Below are 25,480 nucleotides of genomic sequence, written 5' to 3'. Positions count from 1 at the left end.
ATTCATGGCACTGGAAGGCTTAATGAACAGCACATAAAAATCACAAGCATTATTAGTTTTTGCGTTACTCGTTTGATGGTATTAGCAACCAGAAAACCGCAAATGTTACAAGAATTTTCCTGTCAAGAAAGAACACATGTAAGATGTGGTTGCATCTGTAGTATGACCCTGATGTTGCCTTTCTTATATGCTGCACCCATTGCTACGCATCTTGAAACATCTGTGCCTTTCCAGTGACTGATTATCCAGAGACACGCAACAGCGCTCAGTATCTATAAGAGGCCGGGGACTGAACCCTGAGTTTATTACAGAAAAGAGCTGGAGTAAGCTGCTTGCCAGAAATCCAAACTCTAGCCAACAAGTCCCTCCAGGCTTACTTGGAAAGGTCTTGTAACCTCATTGCCGTATGCCTGCTGGGCTCAAAATGAAATGCAAACTTGCATGTTACTTGTGGATTTGGATGCACTAGCCAAGGAGTAGACAAATCAGGAGCCTGAGCAAGAAGCATATGTTATGAGTCCAGAATAAAATTTATCAGTCTTTAATGAACTTCTTGACAGGGGATTTTCACAGAGCCATTCCTTAATGTCTTTCCTGCTTTGGTGGTTGAGGGACCTAGTATGACCTGTTTAAATGGTGATACTTCACTCTCTTACGCGTTTTGATGAAGTCTTATTAAATGTTCAAAATCTAGCTCATGGTACATAGAATCATAGCTGATTTCTTCAGAAAGGCCACCAGCAAGTTTTTCCCAGCCTTCATTTATTTAGGAACTGTAAAGTTGCTAAAGACCCATCCAACAAGTGTTCTTTACGCTGCAGCAACAATCAGGATATCTTGCAATGCTACACTTGTTTAGGAACTGATTAAATGTTTCCTACTCTTTGTAGTCACATGCATGTAGTCATTAGAATGAGTCTATACCTACTTCTTGTCCAGTTTTTGAAAAACATGAGTAAGCCCTTAATGACTACCAATTATTTTATTTTTAGAAAAGCTCATTTGTGCTGATGCTATTTTCAGTTGCATATAACATGCATCTAACATGCATCTACTAACTACTCTAGCTGGCAAAGTTAACCAATCTAATTATTTAGTTAGATGCATTTATTTAGTCCGACATATTAAAATCCTATCAACTACAAGAGCCATATTCCTTTCCCAGCCAAATACTTTCTTTCACAGATGCACCACACCCCTTACAGTATTTAAGATTGTGGGGCTCAGATGTGCAACACCAATTAGGACTAGCTTTCACATGAATTAAGCAGTAACAAGGCTGAAATTACTGTAAGTGCTGAAACTTGACCTCTCTGAGAAACACTGACATGTACACATGCAGGCACCTGTATCCATAAACATTTTAAATGTTGTGTGTCAGGCAGTCTCATGGATGCATTAGTAGTAAACATTACACCTGTTCAGAGCATTTGTAGCACCAGACTCCAGGATGGCATTTCTTCTCCTGAGTTTCTCCTGAGCTTCATTCTACTGTCTTCCACAAACTCCATTCCCTCCCCTGGGATCCTGCTACCTTCAGAATCTCCTTCCATTTAAAATATGTACATTTGATTATTCTTGCCTCTGTGACTGTCCTTGACCGAATCTCACTTTATGGATTTCTGCCCAACTCTACAACTTAATCAAGATTTGACTGCATTTTAATCCTAGTCTGCCATGTATTCCCAGTACTGCTCAGTCTCTAACACACAGAGATCTGATTAGAGGGCTCTCTCCATTCCTTACACTAACATTAAAATTAAGTAGCAAGCCTGAGAACAGTCCCTGATACAAATCTATTTGACACCTCCACCCAAACTGACAGTCTGAACCCTTACCAATGACAGCACAGGGCTTCTTTTGAGTGAACTGTGTATTTCAAAGTTGCTCCATCTAATCCACGTTCCTGTAGCTTCCCAAATGGAGCAATGCTAACTTTGCTGCCTTTATCCTGCTAACTAGCTCACAGAGAAAAGACATGATATTGGAATGACATGCATCAAACATGCTTTTGCCCACCACTTCTCCGTGTTAAACTGAAATTCAACTCCACTAGAAATTATTATTTGGAGGAACACTTTTGGTTCCCCTTTTAATAACAAGGAATTGAGTAAGAATAAAGTCTAGGATTCAGCAACATGGGAATTTGATGCCTACCTCTTGCTTTCACCTTGAAGTCTTCTACAAAACATGAAACCAGTCGCAAACTTCCCTGGCAAATCCACCTCTGTTCCTACTCCTGGGCTTGCAATCCCAATGCCACCTGCATCCCAATTCCTTGCAATCCCATTTCCACATGGCAAAGCATCCCAGAATAGTTGTAACAGTTGCACTGGGGATTTAGGTCCCCAGCAAATCTCTTCTTCTGCCAGAAGAAAGCTTTGGTGTGGATAAGGCTTAGCTTGCTTAGGTACTGCACTTGCATGAACTCTTCATTACATTGATGTTTTTGAGCAGCCCACAACTGGCATTAGTTATCAGAGAAAACGCAAGTGTTATTGATGTTATTGTACCAATTGCATTAAACTCATTTAATGAAAAACCTATATTAAAAAAGGGCAAGAGACCCTAAGGTAGAAATGGAAAGATCTCCATCTGCCTCACCCCAAAGCTTGGCTCCAGTTCAGCTTGCTACCAACTGCACCGCTCCCTGTATACTCTATGGCCTTCTTCAGCCTTTCCCCTTTGCCTTGCAACACCTTATACCCTTCTTACGACTTAAACATGCAAACAACTTGCACTGTCAACAGCTTCATTTAAAATTATTAGAAAACCCTTTGCAAAAAGAGTACATTGGCCTGTCCATCTGCCACCTGTGGATGGCTGGCAATGAAGTCTCCCATCCTAAGGAATTTCTTTTACTCTCATGTCTTTAAACCTCAGCAGTACAAGATATTCCTCCATCACTCAAGCAACGTGACAACTCATTACAACAGCTCTGCACAGGAATCTTAGAACTCACGTGGTGCAAAGTATGTTCTTGTCTCTCCTCCAGTATGTGACAAGACAGAAATAAGAGATGGCAGCAGGAATCTGTACCCAGAGTCGCACCTAGAGGTAAAGGTTATATCTAGGGATGAAAACCAGGAATGTTCCCCTCATGTCTCCCTATCCTCACCAACATTCATATCTGCACAAGTCTCCACTGCTGCTAGGGCCAGATATCCAGGACAATTAAGAGTAAATAAATTACTGCACTCAAAAGAAAAAGAGATGGCACTCTGCATATCAGGCATTACTGGGCCACTCAAGTATTCTCCTGAAGAAATTCAACAAGTTCTTCCTCAAGGAACCATCCCATTCAACACTGTTTGACAGCAACATTAAGTCCACACATTTCATAACTACGCCCTTGAAAAGTGATGGGGAGGGAGCTCTAATTTCGTGTTATGCTCATAAATTAAACACAAACCAGCTTGTTAAGTGGGCAATAGCCTTGCAAATTCAGTGGAAGAAAGATACTCCTCTTCATTGCCACCCCTTCCAACTGTAGGCATTTCATATTAAAGGCCTAAGCCTTGTTTCCTATTCCTGATAAAAAAACCAAATAAGTTATTGCAGCAGCAAGGAAGCTCAGAAACAGCTTCAGCAGGTGGTTTTAATTCTTCTTCCATTGTTATCTGTAATTCACTTGAAAGGCATCAAAATGAACAGTGGACATCAACAAGAAATTATTCCTCTCATTTAGCTCTTCCATATGTGACTGGTGGTGTGGTGTGCACTCCAAAAATTGCTAACTTTTGTTATAAACACAACCCCACCCTTCCTCCACCACCTCTGACAGGAATTTCTGTAGAAAAGAGAAATAGGGTGGAGTTTTTCCAGGAGAATGTTTTTCATGATTTTGGTACTAACTACATTTGCAGGATTGACAGCATAGCATGTCACATCCTCCTTTTTCCAGAGGACGCTGCTACACTGGCAGCAGCTGCGTGAACTTTCCAGCCTGCTCTGTATCAGTCCAAAGTCCTTATCCTGGACAAAGTGATGGCTTAGCTAAGTCCTCCAACCTTCTGGCTATTTTCACAACTCTTAATAATAGCAACAATCTGGTCTGTTTACGCAAAACTGCCTTCTCAAGGTCATCCCTCCTCTACTCTTAATGGACCAGCAACATCAACTCATCCTAACACAAAGGTTAGGAAGGCAGGTGGCAAAAAACTAGCAGCCATCAGAAGTTATCTCCAGATTTGGATACTGGAAATTAAAGGATCCAGTCTTCTCGCACAGCCCAACCACCTGTGAAAGCAGCAAATACACCACATGGGATATCTCCCCAAGTTATGAACACACACCTTAGCTATCTCATCATTATATGCTTTTCGGACTTCTCCAAAAGGGCAGGAGTACATTTTGCACAACTCAAATGAAAAGTTCATCATTGTGAGGATGAATAGGAAATAAGTGATAATTTGGGGGGAAGACAAGAGCTCTGAAGGGAACATCTACATGAGAAAGTAGCAAGTTAAAAGCATAGGGTTGAAGGAGGCAGTAAGGATTATAAAAGTAAGACGACACTGTCAAGAGGTTGTATGGGCTCTTCAGAACCCACGCCTCTCAAGTTCTATTCCCATGCATTTCAAGAGCTCACTTGGGTGCAAAAGTTTCAACATCTAACTAATCAACCACCAGAGATCTAAGAATGCTTATACAAATCTAATAGAAAATACTTCTTAAGGGCTCTCAGGTCCACCATCACTGAATCTTTCTTTGGTCAAGAGAAAAAGATATGCAGTGCCCTAGATTTCCATGCTTCCCTTCTCCTGGCTGATGAAATTGACCCCATCAGGAAGTCCTAACCTGCTAAAAAAAAAAACACAGTAGCACCACAGATGAGTAAGAATTGGCAGCATTTGTCATTCAGTAACCAACTACTGAAGTCAAAGGTCTACCTTTTCCACACACCCCCCTCAACCTCTCTTTACAGGCTCACAGCAGAGTTCAGAGAGAACACTGTGTCCCCTTGGCTGACCTCCTTACCAGCAGCAGCCTGAAAATTTCCCTCACCTACTCCTGTGATCAACGCATTGTAACTCCCTAATGAAAGCAATTTCTTTCTGTGGACCTTTTCCTAGTTGTTTATCTGCTTTGCTGAGTGCTTCAAGATTACTACTCTATATGTTCTTTATAGGATCATAAGTACTCAAAGCAGGATTCAGTGAAACCAGCATTGCCAATGGCAGCTCCAGTCACCCATTGACAATATTTTTGACAACAGTTGTCTCTAATGTAGCCCAGCTCATCAGCACTTACTGCTCTGTCACTGAAGCAGATAAAAAGAACCTCAAGAGACTCCCAGCTTCAAGGCAGAACCAATTCATGCCATCTCTAACAGGAAAAAATGAAGACCCTGCCCAATTTTATAGACCATCTATTCTAGTAATTCACCATTTTTGGTCTTTCTAGCAATTCCAGGATCATGATTGCGACTCTACTTGTTTTCATACACTAACACAGTTGCACGGAAGATGAAGGTGAAACTTCTTTAGGAAGTAGCAACACTGGCAGAGACCTGGGAGACATGGAAGAGCCATACCTTGCCACTGGCATCCATTCGGTGTAACAGCAGAACCTGCTTCACTACAGCAGTCAGAGCTCAGAGGCTCAAGTCAACTACCCAAGACTTCCTTCTCAACTCTAGCCTTCTCCCGCTGCATCCCACCACTTCCCAGAAAACATGCCTATCAGTTATACCAGCACCTACAGACACGCAGAAGTTGTTAAAGCCCCACATGCTTGTCTTTTTTGACAGCAATTGGCAGAATCCTGCCAGTATGGTGAGGATGATCCAGGCAGAGTAGATACATACAGAGCTTCACAGCCTGGTCCTGTATTAGCTTTACCCCAGGTAAGCTTATGTTCACTTCTGATTAGAAATAAAGCAAATTAATAGGAAAGCCATTAACTATAAATAAGTGGGTCTGTCACTTTGAATTAAGAAATACTCAGCTAAGAGAAACAGAAAGCATCCAATGTATTTGGGAAAGCAAACAAATAGCTTATCAAAATAAAAAAAGATTCTCTACATACCACAGTAATTTGATGGGAGCTAAAAAAATTGGGATAATGTAACAGTATGGCATACAGCTTTTCTAATTATGTTAAGATAACATCTGCAGATATTTAGCACTCCAAATATTTTGACATTAGGTGCTGAATAAAATTCTCCCTGTTCAGATTAAAAATGTCCAAAAAAACGAAACTACTCAGATTCTGGAATGCAGTGTCAAAATATTTGGAAAACTGACAGGGATTTTTGTTTTGTTTTGTTTTTTGACTGTGTATCGAAATAGAAGATGAACATTTAGAAATTGTTTGAGTAGTCACACAGCACTGATGCCAGAAAGTGCTCTCAGCAGGCTGCATATTCTTCCAACAGTGACCACACACTCCAGGAACTCCTCAGAAAATTTGATCAAGGGTGACACACATGTTATGCCTGAAGCCAGAGGTTGCTGAATGGTCAGCATGGTGATGGGAGTGGATAGGAATTGGGTGACACATCATAGACTAGTTTGGGAAACTTCTGGTGGACCTTCTGCCTTATATTCAGGAGGCCACCAGAAACACAAGCAGAAGGAGGTATAACATATGGAGGAGCAGCAGTCGTATGCTATGAAAAAAAATATCAAGTTATAAACTATCCAACACCTGTGTACTACAGGTACACAAACATCATTACTCGAAGCCGCTTTCATGCATCAGCAATTCCATCAAGGGTGATCAATATGTTCTGATGTTTTTTCATGAAATATTTTTAAAGGTAGGTTTACAGAGTGAGTTACCACATTTTACTACCTACTTACTAATTGTTTTACTAACTAGATAATTATTAGGAAATTCAGGTTGCACTTAATAACTTATATCCACATAATTCACTTATATCTAATAAACATTAAACTTTGGAATGAGAAGATATTTTTAGAAACAAGTTTGCTATGTGGAACCAAATGTTGGACTTTGAAACAAATGTCTCAAAATGAGAGCAAAGTCACATTTCACTAAAGGAATTACTGGCCAGTCTCCAGTAGAGAACTACATACACACAAGGATCTGTCCTAGATCCAAACCTTAAGGGAAGGCACCTCAGTCTGCCACATATTTACAGCATAGAACTGCCCTGCTAACCAGAGAACACTGAGAAAATCACTGCTGGGAGAATTTCACTGTTCACATGGAAGCTTTTGCTTTGGTTACAACAGGAGTTGGACTCTGCTGAAGCGGGAAAATATCACTGTACTAGGATTTAGCAGCAATAAGAACAGGTATTGTTCTCTTGACTCCCCCTGCCTTCTCTTACATTTTGTCAGTTTCTAAGGGCAAGATGAAAAATGCTCAGTGGCAGCAAAGAGCTCTGCTACTCGCTGTATGCGATACACAGACTTAACTCCCTTGCTTCCTAATGGTGGCTTCAAGGAAGAAATAAGAAGGAACTGAAGTACTTGACAAAAGAAAAAACTCACACAAGCTCAACTCCTGAAGAGAGCTACCTTGATAGTATCGGAAATGTTACTCCATAATCTTCACATTGTATTTTCGTAGATTGACAGTTCTATGTTTAACAGTTCGCAGGGGAGGAAACCAAGACTTGGAGAAGTAAGGTCCCATCAACACCACTTTGAATGGTTCTTCCTTCTAAAGCACTTTAATTGGCTTTCAAACTTTCAGGTTTCTAGTTTTGATGTTCATTCTCATGGCCTCATCAAATTTTGTATCATAACTGCATTTGCTAGTTTAAGATTTTCCTGGCAGTGTTGTTCCACACCTCTCCTCCTGAGACAAAGAAACTTTGTGAACAAGCAGTAAAAAAAAAAAAAAAAAAAAAAAAAAAAAAAAAAAAAAAAGAAGAGCATTTTTGCACTATCATACCAAGAGGAAAGTCCACATTTTCTTATGCTGCTTTGAAAATTGTAAACACATGGGAATCCAAGAGGTTTGAAAAATATCAGGATGACAAGATGCAAACAATAAGAACTGAAATAGTGGTGGTAAGTTCTCAAATTAGACCATTACTTGAACAGGGCTGCTCAAATTTCCTATCCTACTTGTATCCTTCTGGAAAGAAAAAAAAAAAGTAAGCTTGGTATCACAATGGCATCACTTTAGAGGTGCCAAGGTTACTCTTGGAGCTGCTTCTTGCCCAAACAGCTAAGCTGTCTACCATCAATCTGCTTCTGGGGTAAATGGGATACTGGCTACTGTCCCAAATTCAAGCAATACAAACAAACAAGAAAGAAATCTGTTAGATTTGTAAAGTGAAATAAGACCTTGCCTAGCTGGAGAGCTCTAGGGCAGTGCTGAGCCCCTCAACTTGCTAGGGACACTTTTGCTCTCCCAAGAGATTACACTTGCCTTTGAACTTTCAGCCATATAGAAAAAAGGCTGAGTTGAAATGTCAGCATCATCTTGGATTCAAATCAATCAGCTTGATGCATGATTGCAATAGCTAAACCACTTCACCTCTGCACTGCCCTCGTCCATATGTTCTTTATATCAGCAGTCAGCAGACTGGGTGGCTGAGTGGATTCATTTCCTGTCCTAGGCTTGGGCTCCAGTTTAAACAAAAAAAACAAAACAAAACAAAAAAAAAACCAACAAAACCCTGAAACTGGAAAATAAAAATTAGCATCTACTGACAGTTAAATTCACCAGACTTGTTTGCATCAAGTCTCTTTCTTCATTCAAGGAAGTTGCAAGAAACCCTTCGGGAAGCCCTGGTACAACTGGTGTTTTTTAACCATCTACTCAACTAGCTGGTCAGAGTTTTACAAAAACAATAAAGGAATTAGAGACATTTCAAATGTTGACATACCTTTGGGTGAGGGGAAAGCAATGAAGGGAAGGGCAAGGAGAGCCCCAAGCAGTGTCAACTTAAAAAAGAAACAGATTGGAAGCAGCCATCTCCACCTCAGTAAATTAATAGCCCACTGAGTAGCAAAATCTCCACCCACTTCTAGAGCTGAGCTTCCTCCAGACGATGCTGCTCTTTATCAGCTACAATGCAAGAGTTAAATTCCCAAGATAATTTAAATCTAAACAATGTGCAGCCTTCAGCATTAGCGTAGGTGCCTGCCAGCTGGTGACAGTTAAGTGGTTACTTTCTCAAGCTAAACTTAATAGCTAAGGGTCAAGACACTGTAATAATCGAATTGCATTTAACAGCTTGCTCTATCAGAATGCAGTATGTTACTATGGAAGGGGAGTTTTCTGATTAAGGGTGTGTTACAGCAAGCCAGTCTCATCAGGAGTCTGTCATACTTTGGGGCTAGACATCCACGCTGGAGTGTTTCCTTTACAAAAGAAAAGTTGACCTGCCATTTGGGAGATAACAAGAAAGTATGCATGTCGGAAATAACTGCACTACAGCCTTTGAATGATTTCAAGTTCTTTGACTCTATTTCCTTGGTTCACCCTCCCACCATCCTATCTTCCCTCATAAAACGCTAAAAGAAATAAATTTTAAAAGGGCAAGGAAGGCCTCATAAAAAGACAGCTAGTAAAAATAATCCATCCCCCAGATAGGCTACAGTGGGTCCCCCAAAGAGACTGTTGCAGAACAGCACAAAAAAAGGAGCAAGTATCAACTCTGCTCACTGGGGATTAAAGAAGGAATCAATAGATAGGATCTCCCAAGTCTCAAGATGCAAAAACACCATCAGTCTGAAGAAGGGACCCCACAGCCATGCCCATGCACACACAACTGCCAGAACTTATCTGTGTGTTTGATCAATCCATTATCTCCTGACTTAGCCTGTCCTACTCATGAAAATGCAACCTTACTATTCCAGGGCCCATTAGGAAAGAAAACTTTTTACTTCAGTCCCTGGAAACAGGAGACATCTTGAAGTGGAAGCTCAGAGCCATTGTAGTTGCTATTCTGCTGACACATGGAGAACAATAGTGACTATCAGAGAATTAGAGCATTTGCAACACAGCAAGAAGGCAAGTTAAAAATAGTGCAGGTCCAATCTGTCTTCAGTCATACCTACCTCACATCAACTTCAAAAGCACCAGCTGCACATACAAGTGAAATGAAATATTGAGGAGAAATCCAACTAATACCAAAAAAAGATGAAAGCATTTTGAGATTCTACCCTGCTAATTCACTGTGGCTTCATAACTGCACTGTTTTTGTTTGTTTCAGTTTTCTGTTTTCTTTTGTCTGCTGTTTCCAGGAAGGACCCACACATATGTAAGCATCCTACCCTCTCAGAGGAACCAAATTTGTAGTAGGAAGTAAGAGAGAGCACAGAAAGGAAAGAATACAAAAGGCTTTATTATCAGGTTGCCAAAAAGCCCTAAAAAACTCTTTTCAGCCTCTTTTACTTACGGTTCCAAGTGACACTAACATTACGAATTAACGTAAGGAGCAAGTAAACACTTCAGTTTTAAAATTGATGCCTCTGGACAGCTTGAGGTGCTGTGCACACCACTAGTGTCAATACTGCTGCTAGAAACTAAGTGGCACAACCCTGCTGTGTTAGAAAGGGGTCTTTTTTTTTTTAATTTTCCTCCTTCTTTCAAGAATATGGGACTGTTGGTAGCGCCAGATGTTTTAGGAAGGGAAAAAAAGGTAAAAAGAATCTCACACATGAAAGTGAGGGCTTGCTACTGGCTTTCTGCTTACACTCTACAGACCATATCCAAGCCCAAAAGAACAGTTCCACCTTGAAAACTGACTGCATAAAATTGTCACCTCGTTCCACAGACCTGCTCCTGTGAGATCGCTGCTGACTTTCTCAAACAAGCTTATGTTGGCTTTTTATTTCCACTGAACTCTACTGAGACAGATCTGGCACTGCGGGAGGGAGCTGGATTCTCTCCTTTACACCAGCAGCACCACTAAGCTGTAATTACTCACACCTGTCCAAACCTACCGGCACGATGGGCTGCACACATGGGCTTCTCTGGTCCCCGGTCAGATCCTCAGCCAGGCTAAGCTGCAGCTACTTTGGAAATAACAGTTCTGCCACAATCCTTAGCATCCCTCTCCACTGTAGTGACAGGTAAAAATCCAAGCTGCACACAGCACCTTCTACTTTCCCAGGCTCACTTCTTATAGCAGCATGCTAAATTGCAAAGCTCTCTCCTGTAGACTGCAATTTAGGGTAGCTTTTTTAAGAGTTTTCTTGAGCTTCTGGGAAGCTATTGTTTCCTCAGCAGCCTGAAGCAAGCTGCTGTCTGCAACCATCATTTTTGTGACTGTAACAAGACAACTTCCTAGTTAGAAATTTGCCTGAATTGTGCGATTAGCACTGAGATATCACAGCACAAAGAAAAAGAGGTGCAGCTACGAACAGCAGAGTCTTGAGAGATGTTGGACACCCCCAATGACCCTTCACCACCCAGCAGAGGCAGGCTATGTTGACCTGATGCAAATGAACAGAAAACTCAAGGCTTAGTTTCTCTCCCATTCATAAGCCATAAACACTTATGACATAGGTTCAGCAGAAGCCTTAGTGCCTAAACCTGAAACTTGATGGAGAAGCAGGACTTGTTTCAAAGCCCCAGAAGTAACAGTTAAAGCAGAAAACTAAGGAAGGAAAATGCAAAACATGCCCCTTCTGTCCATCATGATGAGAAAAGACTTTGCTTTCTTCCAGCTCTGGAAAGAGCCCTATGTTTTCCTTCGTGTGAAAGATCAGATGCCAAACCCAAAACTGTGTTTTCACATGCACCGTGAAACCTGAATGTTGCACCAGTAAGTCAAGGGGAGGGCAGGAAGGGGAACAGAAGGTGCCTAATTTAATTCAAACCTCTCTGGGAACACAGATATTATTTGTGTCCAGACGTTACAGGCATAAAATTTTTACAATCAGCCATCCAGAGACCAGCTTTCATCAGCTACAGCAACTGGTGACGACAGTGAGATATAGAGAAGATGCACGCCAACATGGAGAAAGCACATTTTCTGAAGGACTGTGCAATGGGGACACCAAGCATGAGCACATCTATAAACAGGTCATCCCCAAGTACCCATTTCTCAAATTTCTTTCCCCTCCCTGTTCAGGCTTCTTTGCAGGCATTCACAGTATGGTCTGTTTTCTAAGACCACCTTTCAGAGCTTGCATGTGAACATTCAGATAATGATGGGGAGTGAAGAGAATAGGTGATTTGTTCAGTGTTTGAGAGGCATAGAGCAAATTAAGGAACAGAACCCAGCTCAACGCAGCCAGTGCATCCACACATCCCCTAGCTGCTCTGTAAGGACAGGTGCATTGCTGGATAACTTACCCTCTTCACAGTTGCTCCCCGTGAAGCCAGGACAGCATCTCCACTCCAGCGTGGTCACAGTTCGGTAAGACATTTTGTACGTGGGCCTGATGAGAGTCCTGTAACTAACACAAACGAGAAGTCAGTAGAATGGACTTACCTACTCAAGGGCGGTGTTGCTACTGATTTGTAGCACGTCTTCCTGCCTGGATATATCCCCAGAGCACCCAGCCTCCCCCAGCTGCAGAAAAAGGGAGACACACAAAATAACAGAGCAAGGGTTTACCACAGCGTGGATCTGATTTGACAACCTTTTAAGTCCTCATACTCTTCTGGCTCTTCCCCATACCTCTCTCCCAAATAACACCAGTATGCTTTGTGGAGGTCTCATTGCTATCAAGTTGTTGCAAGTAGCAGAGATGATGATTCTTGTTTCCCACACTCTACCTCTATGGGGATTTTTCTGACGTTGAACAAAGGCTGGCATTAGCCTTTCGTCACTCGGTACTAACACAGTTTCCAAAACATTACTCTCACAAAAATTGCATAAATCTCTCAGGTGTCTTCCCTTCTCCCAGCCCCACCACTCAGATCTGGGGTGTATCAACACATCAGTGTGACAAAAATCATCATGACACATTACATTGGTGATCTCCATGGAGCCTTTTTTTTCCAGCTAGCTGACCTGTGCCTCAGTTTTCCCCATCTGAAATAGGGTTACACTCTTCCTCACCACAGCCAAGGCTCTGCAGAACACATTTGTTAGCTCTGTGTACTGCACGCAGCACCCCCAGGGTCCCAATTAAAGCACAAGTACTGCCATGCCCCACTGGAAACTAGAGGGCTACGTGCAGACACAAGCAGACCTGTGGAAGGCACCAGTGATTCTGAAGTCAATACAAAATGGACAGTTCCATAAATGCCAGCTTTTCTTTTAAAACAGCAGTCCTTTAAAGCTTGCAAATCGGGAGTTTTCCCAGTATACAGCCAGGCAAGTCACTGCTGCTATTCATGAAGCTAAAAGCAAACACAGAAGTCGTATTCTACAAGCTCCCCTCGAAATTCCTACCCTTATTTAACAGCCAAAGGAATTTGGCAGGCATAGGGACAGGCTGAAGCTCTGAGATTACAGTGTTGCAGGCTGCAGCTTTATGCTTCTCTCTCAAGACACAAGCCCAGAGCACCCGGGTCTCCTTGGGGAAGAGCCTCCTCCCGCAGTGCCGAGAGCCACCAGGAGACGGAGCGCTGCCCCAACCTGCTCCGCCTGCAGCACTGCCCTGGGCTCGGCTAGGCACAAGGCCAAAATGGAGCTAGAAATTGCATGAATCTCATCCAAAACCCCTCCAAGGGGTAGCAGGCACAGGTGTACATCCAGGACAGCACTCCAGTGACATTGGTCGTTACTGTGAAGAGCAGTAACACAGGCTTGCCAGAAGAGGCTGCCCATGTATGTCTTGGAAAGAAGGGAGCAGCTCAGTCATGGTTAACACTGTCTTTGGGAAACTAATTTCTCAGTAAACTGTTGCTGATTACTTATGCAAGCTGCCAAACACAGAAACCAACTTCTATAGCCACCGGAGAAGAGGGCTGCTCAAGCTTCCTCCTGAGCACGGGGCTGCCTGCACTTGAAATGGATCATCCAGCGATGGGAGAGCAGTGCTGACTCCCAAGAACATTACGTCCTCACCTTCCGAGTTGCCAAAAAGCATGCCAGTTACTGCTAATACTGACAACTGTGATCCAGGCACTTCTCTAATATGGGCTGGACAGAGCCAGCTAATCCCACCTAGTTCTTAGCACTTCTGCATCCAATGGTATTCAGGAGTTTGCAGTCATGAGTGAGTTTGAGGACTTGGCACCATGTTGATGTAGGTAGACCTTCAGTGCTTTTTCAGAGAGACCTCAGGCATGAAGACTTTAAGTTTCTTGCTGAGGGCCTCTCAGACAGCTCTGGCAAAGTTCAGGGACTAAACCCAAGTCTCCCAACTCCCACTTCTGGCGTTGGACTCGAGACATCTTTCCACACGTAAGCCCTGAACCATCAGTCAGAAGTTCATGACTTTGTCACTAACACCACAGCTGGATTTGACCTTGAGATGAAAGTCTCCAGCCCTGTTACCAGTGTCCGGAGCCAGCTAGTCTCCAACCACACCGTGATTTTAAAACCATGTTTCTGCCAACACCAAGATGTTAAAGCTCTCTCAAACTTCATTATGAAGTGTGGAGAGTGGCTTGAGCCAGACTGGAATCTTGGCAGCAGTTCTGTGTCGGGGAAGTAGCTAGAGTTTAATCCTCAAACGAGCAAGGACTTCTCAGGGCATGACAAACGTGGAGCTCAGCTGTCACAGCCTACCACCCACCCTGAATTTCCTGGAAGAGTCCTGATGTTTGCAGCTCCATTCAGCATTATGCAGTCAGGCATGCAAAGTGGTCCCTGCTTGCTAGCTCCAATTCGCTCTAAAGTTGCTCTGTTCTTCATAGCATCATTTTTCCTCAAGCATGTGACATGGCACCAAGGTCTGTTGTTACATATATCATCACATCACACAGATTTCTGACTGCTATTCCAGGAGGGGAGCAAAGAAAAATCCTTTAGCAAAGCATGACCACTGTCTGACACCTGAAGTGTTGCAATTGAAGGAGAAGAAAAAACATGGAAAAAAGGAGAGGAAAAGAAGATACCTGTTAAAGGTCAGAAGCTTTGGAATGAAAATGTGTGGAAAACACAACAGACAGGAAAAAGGATTGGTAGCAGAATAGGGAAGCCTTTCCCTTGGATGTCGCCCAAGCCACAAACACTGCCATAGAAATGTGCAAAACCACAGTAAGAGAAGAGGTTAGGATGAGCCACAACCTGAACCACTTTGCTTCCCAGACAGCCAAAGGATGTGCTCAGCATACACAGTCCCCTTCAGCAGAAGGCTTCCAAGCATTTCACAGAGAAGCAAACTACCAGGATGTGCCACTCTACTGCAAGAGATAAGAGTCATTTACCAACATGTTTGCTGAGGCTCACAGCAATGTCCCAGGGAGTGGGGCGACACTGAGGGAAGAACCCAGAAAACTCAACTAGCAGCCACTGCTTTTACTAGATCAGATCAAACACCTGGCTGTCCTTGGAGACTGCCTGATCAGTGTCAGACAAGTTACAGGAACTCATCTGTATGCAGTCATCATTTGGGAAACCGAGTCTCTTCCTTGTGTCTCTCTAACTGACTGCCCAGGAAGTAGTAATTTGGGGATGGAGCATGAGAGGACTGATTAACTGATTTGGGGGTATGAAGCTAGAAATACTGGAGAGGTCAGGACACATTGAGGGATGGCAGCCAACAAGTCTCACACCTCAGCATGCAAGGATATGTTCCCCTTGCTCTCAAGGAAGTGTCACTGAACACAACAGCCACACATGACACAAGAAAGAGAAAGTGTGTCACATTCTTGGATCAGAGCCTCAAAAATCAGGTCAAAAAGAAAGGCGTGATCTCTGCCATGACCCAAGCAGGACAGCCTGTCACACACAGGAAATACCCACCCCCTTCATGGATTTCCCCTGCCCTTTGACACTTACAAACAAAGCTGTTTGTACACAAATACCACATGAGAGAGAAGGTGTGAAACTCATTTCCACATCACAAGAGATGGTTTTGTTAGTGGGATTCATTCAGCCATTGAAGTTTGTGCCCGAGGAGACCTCCGCAACCTTCAGAAGCTTCTATTCATTTTTATTTAAGTTCCAGGTTGAAAGTTTCAACATCACTTACTGGTGGGTTTGAGGATAACAAGAAGAATTAACTTGCCTTTTTGACTGGCAAAGAATCTGGAAACCAAGGAATCCAAGCTTTCTTTTATGTACTACTCTCATTGCAATGAAGTCACATATCAACCCAATGGGTCCAACCCTGTACAAATAACTGCCCTATTGTCTTTCTAACAGGGACAATCCATCTTCATTATAACAAGTGCTACCTCTGTATTAAAAGAAGATCAGAACAAAACTCATGGTAGTTCCTCCAATTTTTGGTACCCATGCCCTGATTTACAGACATGCCAAAAATCTAAAATTCCCTATAGAAAATCAGGGTATTCTGAAATCAGATTTCAAATACATCAGGTTAATGTAACCTAATCTTGAAGTACTTGACTGCCTTGGAAAGAAGGGAGGTAGGAAAGAGCTTGGCAAGTATTAACATGGAGAAGAATATCCTATGGGTGTACCCAGAGAGTCCGTTTCTCAGAGAAGCTATCAAGAACATATTTGGTTCCAAACACCACTATCCCCACTCCAGACAGCCCATCATAACTATCCTCTCAAAGCCTACCAGACCCTGATTACCATGGAATACAGACAAGATAACTTCACCTCAAACTAGTGCCACAGCTGACACAGGGACAAGGAGTACCTTCGCCATCATGTTTGCACTCGCAAGCATGGCAGAGGCCATCACTCTGTGAATCAGACCTGTGCTCTTTTTTTTCCCTGCAGCCCAGCTTTTCCAGCTTCCCTAGCACAAAGGCAGTAGTTCCCCCGGGAAGAATGTAACCAGAGGAGTTTCAAATATGCTCCTGCAGACACTGGACAGAAAACAAAACCTGCAGCTGCAGGAGTGTTGGAAGCCATTGTACATGTCTCCTGCCTTTGCCAAAGGGGAGGAAGAGGACTCTGTTCCACTCTGAGCATGTCTGGTTTGCACAACTTATCAAGAGTCTAAAACCCAGAAAACAGAAACTTATACACCTTCCATCCCAAGTTGTACAGAGCAATACTCTACAGTCTCTCAGTCCCAAGAAAAAAAGACAAAGGACACAGAGACAGATGTTTCTGTGCCACCAGAGTAATCATCAGCTCCTGTCTTTATTAACAATTAGATCTCAGTGCTATAGCAGAGCAGCACTGCACTTCCCTACCAGCAAGGAGGAAGAGTGCCCAGACAGCATGTCTGGAGAAGATCAAAAGGCCTTCAATTAGCAGCCTGAGGACACCTGTGCCTGTGCACAATCTACAAAGCAGATGGCCCTCCACTAGCGCCCAGCCAGCAGCACACAGCCATCCACATTGTTCCCAAACATAAGAACGCACCTTTGTGCTACAGCTCTAATCCCTTACAAACCCAGAGCCTCTATCTATCCTGTTCACAGGAGCACTGTTCATCCTACAGTTGTATCCCGTGTGTGCATGGGAGAGCAGGCATCTTTTTCCAAGCATATGACTCTACAACTTGGAGAGAAATAAGGGAGTTAAACACATAAAAGAGTTTGTGTGTAACAGGACTTGAAATGGCAATTCTAATGCACTGGAATAAGCTCTAGGATTTATTATTCAATTGACTGGAAAGAAAGAGAAGGATTTCCCTGCGGCGTTACTACTTCTGAAACTGAGGAGAAACATCAGCTACAGGCCAATCTCTTGGGTGAGAGATCCCCAACTTCTCATACTTACCCTGTAGCAATATAGTCTTCAAAAGCAGAGAAGACCAAAATGGATGAGCCTGCAGAATTCCTTCTTTGTTTTTCTGCAAACTAGCTTGTAAAATCCCCCCGGGAGCAGAAACGTGTTCAGTTTAAATGAAAACAACAAAAAAGAAAACCCAACATTCAGAAACAGCAAGAATGATCCATGCAAGACATGTAGCCTGCTTACATTAAAAATGTCATCAAAAGCACACAGCATTTGTGATAAGCCAAACCAGCTAGAACACTGAAAGGAAAAAAACATGCAGTGACAGGCAGTTTGAAAGAGCATTACAGCCTAGATTTGCTGTGTTGCAAGAATACTCTCCCCTTCCATCTCTCCCACTTTTGGGTGGTGTTTGAAGCTGACAGATGAGTAACTTTATGTTTGGGGTTTCAATGGCTCTTGCTGAAGTACGGAGACCGGGTAAGCCCATCCCCATACAAGCCAGCTCTGTGTTTCCAGGGGAATCTTCAGATTCTCTGAAGCCAGGAAGTGCTGCAGAGACAGGATGCTCAAAGGGTAGAGTGAAACAGCTATGTGACCACTGAATACAGCAAAAAGTAGCAGGATGAACACTCACACAACCTTGCTGGGAACATTCATTTTTCTAGGATGAAACAAGTAGGAGAGGAGTCAGAATATCCTGCCACAATCTGAAGCAGCATGCTTCCAGACATGAGACAGGGATTTTCACAGCAACAACAGTTTGAAGCAGAAAATGTTCGTCTTCTGAAGGCTGAAACAGTGCATGATCTGCCAGGCTGTTCATCACATTCATTTACCTCCTGAGATACTGTTTTACTGACCACAAGTCATACGCAAATACTCTAATCAAAATTAGGCTGATTTTGGCCAATTAGGGTATAGCAGGAAGTTGTCCTATTCTCAAAGTCATAAAACACAGTAAGACAAAAGAAGTACTGTTCACATCTTATAGGCGAGGTGGCATCACTTGACTGAAGGCACAGGAAGTCACAAAAGTTCCAGCAACTGAATGCAGGTCTCAAATCCCTGCCTGGTCTATGTGACCACCCTTCTCTGTGAGCCTCGAGGAGTGTAACGTCATAAGCATGATAGGATTGTGCATTAGCCTGCAGCTGCTGCAGCAAAATGATTGCTCAGGAGACGGGTTACAATTCAGATGCCTGGGTTTACTGGGAGCAGGGTGCAATCATCCAGGCAGCAGAGACCCAGCGATTAGGTTGCCATTGAAACACCAAGCTAGCGACTTTATCCCTTCCTTCAGACAGATAAGTGGCATGCAATTTTTATAAGTACACTAGGAGCTTCAGCCAGACTGCTGGAAAGTTGCCTGTTCACTTCGTAGCGTGACAAAGCAAAGGCATATCCTATGGCGCGCAGAAGCTGAAGCCTTCACTACACAAATAGAGAGAGTTCAAGAATAGATCTGCTGAGGGAAAATCTCCAGCCAAGACTGCTCCAAAGCAACTCAGCACCCAAGCTAAATAAAGAGTCTGGGGTGGAGGGCAAGAACAGAGCAGCTCATCCCATCCCAGCCAAGATGACGACACTCCTGCAAAAGAGGTACAGCTGCCAGCTTCCCAAGAGCAAGTGAATAGACAGCGAGGACATCACACTACTGAAGCTGCTAAAGCTGGGGATCTCACAGATATTCCTCTGTCAAAGGCTTGACCCCGAGCTGCAGTTTGTGCAATAAGGGAAAGAAACATAACACGAATGAATGGGAGACAGGAAATGGATTAAATCCTTGTCTGGCCACACTGATGTCTGCTTGTAAGCAAAGTCTCTCTAACAGAGAACCCCTCTCAGCTGTCACCACGAGGTTGAGAGATGCCTTTTTTTTGGCTGGCGTCCCTTTTGCTAGTGAGCAGCCCGATAACGGGTGCTGGCAGAATGAAAGCTCTCTCAGATATGGTTGACTCCCTGTAAACAAGGAGATGAAAACAGTTTGTTTCAAGTCGCAGCTGGGAGAAATACTATAAAGCCAAAATAATGCCAATGGCTTACTGACATTTTGCATTGCTTACAGTCAAGCATAACACCATATGAATCTGGCTGTGCCCCCGCCCTTCAAGCTCAGGCACCAGAAATCTCACTAGAGAAAAATAGGAGAAGGCCAGAATATCTTTAAGTTTGTCTTTTTGGCAAAAGAAAAGCAGATATATTTATATTACCTGAACAATCACAGGGGTATAGAGAGCATGAACATTTGTAGCCATTACCAGACCTGGAGTAAGTCTGACATTGCCAGAAGCTAGACTTCCAGAAAACCTGAAGAGAGAGAGGTGCTGGTACAGAGAAGGTAAGGAGGAAACAGAAACAACATTGTTTGATGGGAATGAAGCATTGGCCCTGTGAAGCATTCTTGCTGGACCTGTCATGTAGAGCAGATACAGTCAAGCAGGCAATCATTAAGGACTGTAGACAAAATAGAGAAGCTCCTTCATATTACAGGAACACACTCAAGGACTGGTGACTTTGAGAAGATGTTTAGTGACACAAGGGATTCTTTGCTTCCCATTCCAGGAAGCTAGCGTAAGCCCTCTCCTGTGTTTTGCAAAGTGTTGGGATAGGACACCATCAGATTTGATACTAGTCACATTGCTTTTCCCAAGCGGTTGTCTTCACCCTGCACCACAGACAGCATGTTCACCACAAGAAAAAACAGACTCCTGAGAAAACCAGGACATCTCCCAGGCAAACAGCAGTGTCACCCAAAGCTTTCAGACACGGGGAAGTAGGGCACCCGAGTTTTCTGTTCTGTTCATCTTCAGAGACCTGTCGAAAGAAGTTGTGCAGCATGGTGGCCGATATAAGCTTACACGCCCCTTTGAAGACAGCTTCTTAGCAGAAAAATAAGGAAAACAAGTATAACTTGCCAGGAACTGCACTAGCAAGTGAGGTGCTGAATAGAAGAGGGACTCAACTTCCCTGTGACTTTGGGGTCTGTCTTTCTCATTGCTGTCCTTGGGAGTTTTCATCTGAAAATAGGAGATGGGATTCACCTGAATTAGGAGAGAGATTGAATATTTTCTGTTTAGGAAACACCATTTTGGTGAAAGAGGGGTAAAAATATCATTAAAAAATTTTTTTCAAAACTCAGCTTCACTCTGAGACAAGAGAAAGCCAGTTACTCACACATCCGTAGGTGCTGGCAACATAACATTGATAGGCCGCTGCACTGGCCTAGGAAATAAGACCTCAACCATACAACATGACTCATGGTTACCAAATGTTGCCCACAGTAGTTACATGTCAAAAGATCCATAATTTTCAGTGGCTCTTTTTCATTCTGTTATTAGAAGTCAGACACACTGCCAAAAACAAGCAACCACTTATAAAAGATGTCTGGGATGGGGATAACTTATACAACAACCCACTCAACTCTCAGGACCTCAGTGTCTTCAACTTCATTGCTACTTGTTCTTGGGGTTCTCCCTTTCGTACAGTGGCAGTATAGGAAATTATCAGGAAGCAGCACATGCCACTCCTGCTTTACCTTTGTTGATAACAAATGCTGCAGCCCACCCAGTTAACAGCTTTCTGAAGGTCCTTGGGAAAGAGAGGTCCAGGGTCTTTCTCTACTTCATGCAAGAATATCATATGATGCATGATTAAAGGACAGACAATATAGTCATTTCCTTGGAAGGGTGCCGTCCGCTTTGCTCGTGTTTCCTCCCACTTGCAAAGGGAACAGAGCATTACTGTCCTCCCATCTCTTCTGGTAGGTTTCTTCATGGTGATCATCTTCCAGAAATGCAGCTCCTGTCAGCTGAACTTTCACCAACCAAGACCTTAAATATCAATAAACCCAGCTTCTTTCCATGATAATTTTTCTTTCTATGTGAAAATAAGTCTGCTGCCATTCTGCATTGTCTCCAAACAATTGGACTCGTCAGGCAAATGAGCCAAACTACATTTGAAACTGAAAATGTTCCATGAATAATAATGTCACAACAGCACACACTACTCTTAAAGTCTCTCGGTTAACAATGTAAGAATCAATGTATACAAGTAACTGCAGGAGCCCACAAAAAGGATTTTTACTAGTAACGTGATCAATTGTTTGGTACTTATGAAACTATGGTTATGTTAACAAGGAAAAATAAGCATGATTTTTGGCAAGTTTAGGAGACAAGGTGAAAGCTCACAAGTTTCTAATGACAATTATGTGCGTAAAAAGTCTGGGAAATTAAAAAGCTTCAACAGAAGTTTGGCCACAACAGTGTAAAATATTAAGTGTTTCAACCACAGCCTTGCATAAAACAAGACCAAAGAGACACCAAAGCAGATATATTACAAGTGAAAAAACTTAAACTGACCACTGGCCAAGTAGAAACTGGAGAACCAACTGTGGTAACTGCCACATGCAAAATGTGAATTCCAGATGAAGAGTTGCAAGAACAGACTGAGAAGGTGGATCTCGGGGTATTTAAGCAGGTAGTTCAACCACATTCTGGCTAGGTTATCAACTATAAGAGGACCTCAATCAGCACCCTGTGGGTGAACTGGTAACAATAACAATAAAATGACTAAGCTTTGTAAGCTAAACTATGGGCTTGTCTACATGGGAAATTGTTATAGAAGCTAGGTGTAAATTTAGAGCACAATGGCTTTTTTGCACCAATTCCCAGATGGGTGGGTAACACTATTCTGCTCCGAGAATGTCTTTTCAGAGAACGCAACAATACAAAGACACTTTGCTTACTGAAAGGTGGTAGCTGGGGATAGCTATTTCATACTTTTTAAGAAAAAAAAAAAAAAAAAAAAAAAAGTAGGTGGGTCCCAAGACCACAAACGATTGAAAGGCAAAGCGGGCTCAGGGCAAGTTTTTGACAAGTCACTGTCTCTAGGCTTTGTTTCTCATCTGGGGAGAGGGGACATTGTACTTTCATGCATGTTTCTAAAGGATATTGAGATGCAGGTGTAAGAGATGCTGTAAGGGAATTCCACTCCAAATGGTACAGGGCATATTACCTTTGTCCATCACCAGCTGCAACGAATTTGATCAAAGCTTTCCAATGTATGTGATATTACCCTAAAGACCTGAGTATGAGGACTTGATACCAACAAGCCACATAGTGCCATTGGTCCAGCATCCCTGCTAACCCTGTTCAGTCACACTGCACTCTCTTGGACTCCATTATTTATTTAGCTTCTCGCTGGACTAGCAACAGTCTCCTGTATGGAGAAGTACAAACTAGCATTACAACCTAAGCTAAACTGACTCACATAGCTTGTCCCTAACACTACCTTACCTTCATGTGTAATTACTCTACAGCTAACACCGGTACCATTCCTTAGTTACACCACCATGAAGCAGGATATCACATGTGATCCATTGATCTCAACCCTCTATGCAGTACTTAAAAGGTAAACAATTTAACGAGAAATGCAGGAAAATTTGGGCAACGTGAGACATGAAGATTTTTACCTCACTAAGTTGGCACAAGGTCCTGGCCACCGGCAGCTCTGATAAACTCGCTGGATCACCGTTTCTGACCCATTCTGTACTTGGCAGGAAACTGTCCGTGTAACTGTATAGTGACACCAATGCCTGCAGAGAGAAAGGACACTGTTAGCCCCAGGAAGACAGCAAGCAGAACCAACATACATCAGACTGCAGTAAAAACAGACCAAGTATCTGGGGGTGGGGTTGTTTCTTCTGCCAGCCATAGCTTGCCTAACTTGCAGTCCTCATTTCTCACCCCACCCTCTCCTCCCAATAGCTGCAGAAAGATTCCCTGCTTCTGCCAACCTGAACCACAAGACATCCAGTAACGCCTCTTGCTTGGTCCTCAGAGGCCAGAGTTTTATAGTACATAATTTAGTTCTGCTAGTTATCATAAACAATAGGGCTTTAGAAAAAAAGAAAGAAAGAAAAAAAAAAGTGTTCCAAATCTCCTGATAGTCAGTTCCCATTGTACTGGTCTTAATTTCATCCTGCTCGTTATGGTATCATTCCTGAGCCTCCTACCATTCTGAACAACATCTGAGTTGGAAAATTCTGCTTTTTGGTGTGGTGGAGCTCATTGTCAGCAGGGCTCAATCAAGCTGGGTGCCAAACAAGTCATATTGCTGTCCTGGTGAGGTTACAGTCTAAAAATGGGCAAGAGAAGATGCAGGGGAGGGAGGGACTAGTGTCTTATGCTGTCTTATAAGAAAAGAAAAGTGAGGGAGACCTCCTCACCATAAGGTGTATGAGAAGGCAGGAACTGCAGTGTCAGCCCTGGGAATCAGGACCCATAGACCCTTTCCCACCTTCTCTGAAAATTATGTTTTTAGGTTCCAGTGTCATTCTTGAGGGGGAAAAAAAGGATACTTTCATTTTCCCCTTGCAAGCATCATTCATGTTTGCTAAATACTGGTTCACATTTTTGCTTTTGTACCTCAGCGTAGTTAACAGGTTTGAGAGCCACTTTCCTACTGATTGGGGATCAGAACTGGGATCACTAATGGGAAGTGGAAACACCAGCTTGTGCTCCAAAACACATAAAGTGCTTGTGTAAGCATTCCCCGCACATGCAGAAGAGCCCTGGCTCCTCATCCATCTTAAAGCAAGAGCCCCCAGTACAGTTGATCCCTTCTTCTCCAAGTATCACAGTGGCTGCCCAGCCTTGCAAACCAAAAATCAAACTGCTTGCCCAGTGGAAACAGGCACCTGTACATCCCTCCTCCTTCCCTAACCCACCTTCCCCATGGCAGTTTAATTTTTCCAGTATTTGTCATTTACAGCATTTGTTGCATTTTGTTTCCTTTTTGGATTCCCCTCCTATCTCCGCAGGAGGCTCCCTGCTCTCTGGATAACTCTCATTTCCATGAATAGGAGGTACGCATGCCAGCAGCTGAGCCGAGCGCTGCAGACCACAATGGGCAGGCTGGGGCCAGCAGGCTGCTCACCGAACCTTTGGCTACAGCCAGATGGGTAAGATGAGGCACCCAAGGAGAGGGGGGCTTTCTACCCAGTGTCATCGAGCCCATTAGCAGTGTCAAGGGAGAGCCATGCAGGTTTCCCTGCAGGCACTGCTCCTACTCACTGTAAACCTGCTTGCAATTCTCCATCAGGAAGCAGGGACTACAGTCACATCTCCGGTGACCCCAGGCTGGCAGGGAGGTCTTAGAGAACCACTTCTCTCAGATTTATTGAGGATCTGTGGTGTGTATATATAGGGATCAGACACCCTAGTACCCAAATGTCTGTACTAACATCTACATTATAGAACCAAAGGGCAAAAAGGGGGAAAAAAGACTAATGAATCTTCAGATCACATGATGACAGCAGATACTTTAACAGGCTCAATACAACTTCTGCACAAAGCTTAGGGAGCAAAACCAGAAGAAACAAAGACAGGAGCTAACGATTGGAAATGTGATAATTCAAAGCCAAGTTTTCTTTTTCATTTCACATGCACACATGATGCAATCGGCCATTTCATCTCTTCAAGCCTTAGTCATGGGGTTTGTTCAGATGGGTATTGCTGGATAAGATCTCCTCATGCCCAGGGAACAGCCAGCTGAGCATGGAAGGAAAAGCAGCCAAGAGAAAGAGCAAGTACAAGAGGGGCTGAGGAAACCACAGCTCCGTATGATTTACCTTGAGGATGTTTTTAGCACAGTGCTTGCAGCCATCGGAAGGACAGCACTTCTGCACAAACCTCAGGGCAAAAGCATTTCGTGTCAGGCGAAAGAAACTGCACACATACAGAACCTAAGAGGATAATGGCAGAAGCATATGTCCTAAAGTTATGAAAAACAAAACTTTTCATTAACATGCAATGAGGAAATGTCCCACCACAGGGGAGGAACGAAGCAATAGTATGCACACTAGGAACA

General features: G+C 43.2%; 1 protein-coding gene across 7 annotated transcripts in view; it reads right to left on the bottom strand.

Moving 5' to 3' along the window:
* Positions 1–25,480, bottom strand: part of COL26A1 (collagen type XXVI alpha 1 chain) — a 181,325-nt gene that overhangs the window by 132,052 nt on the left and 23,793 nt on the right. For 5 of the 7 annotated variants that reach the window (XM_030029123.2, XM_030029126.2, XM_030029128.2 and 2 more), the window contains exons 2-3: positions 23,082–23,204; positions 12,235–12,338 (exon numbers count right to left, since the gene is read on the bottom strand). In XM_030029123.2, coding sequence (XP_029884983.1) covers positions 12,235–12,338; positions 23,082–23,204 — 227 coding nt within the window. The remainder of the gene's footprint in view (positions 1–12,234; positions 12,339–23,081; positions 23,205–25,480) is intronic. The other 2 variants (XM_030029125.2, XM_030029129.2) reach the window with 1 other exon arrangement.

Source organism: Aquila chrysaetos, chromosome 10 (assembly GCF_900496995.4).
Source record: "Aquila chrysaetos chrysaetos chromosome 10, bAquChr1.4, whole genome shotgun sequence".
NCBI lineage: Eukaryota > Metazoa > Chordata > Aves > Accipitriformes > Accipitridae > Aquila > Aquila chrysaetos.
This window is presented reverse-complemented; position numbering and strand designations above follow the sequence as displayed.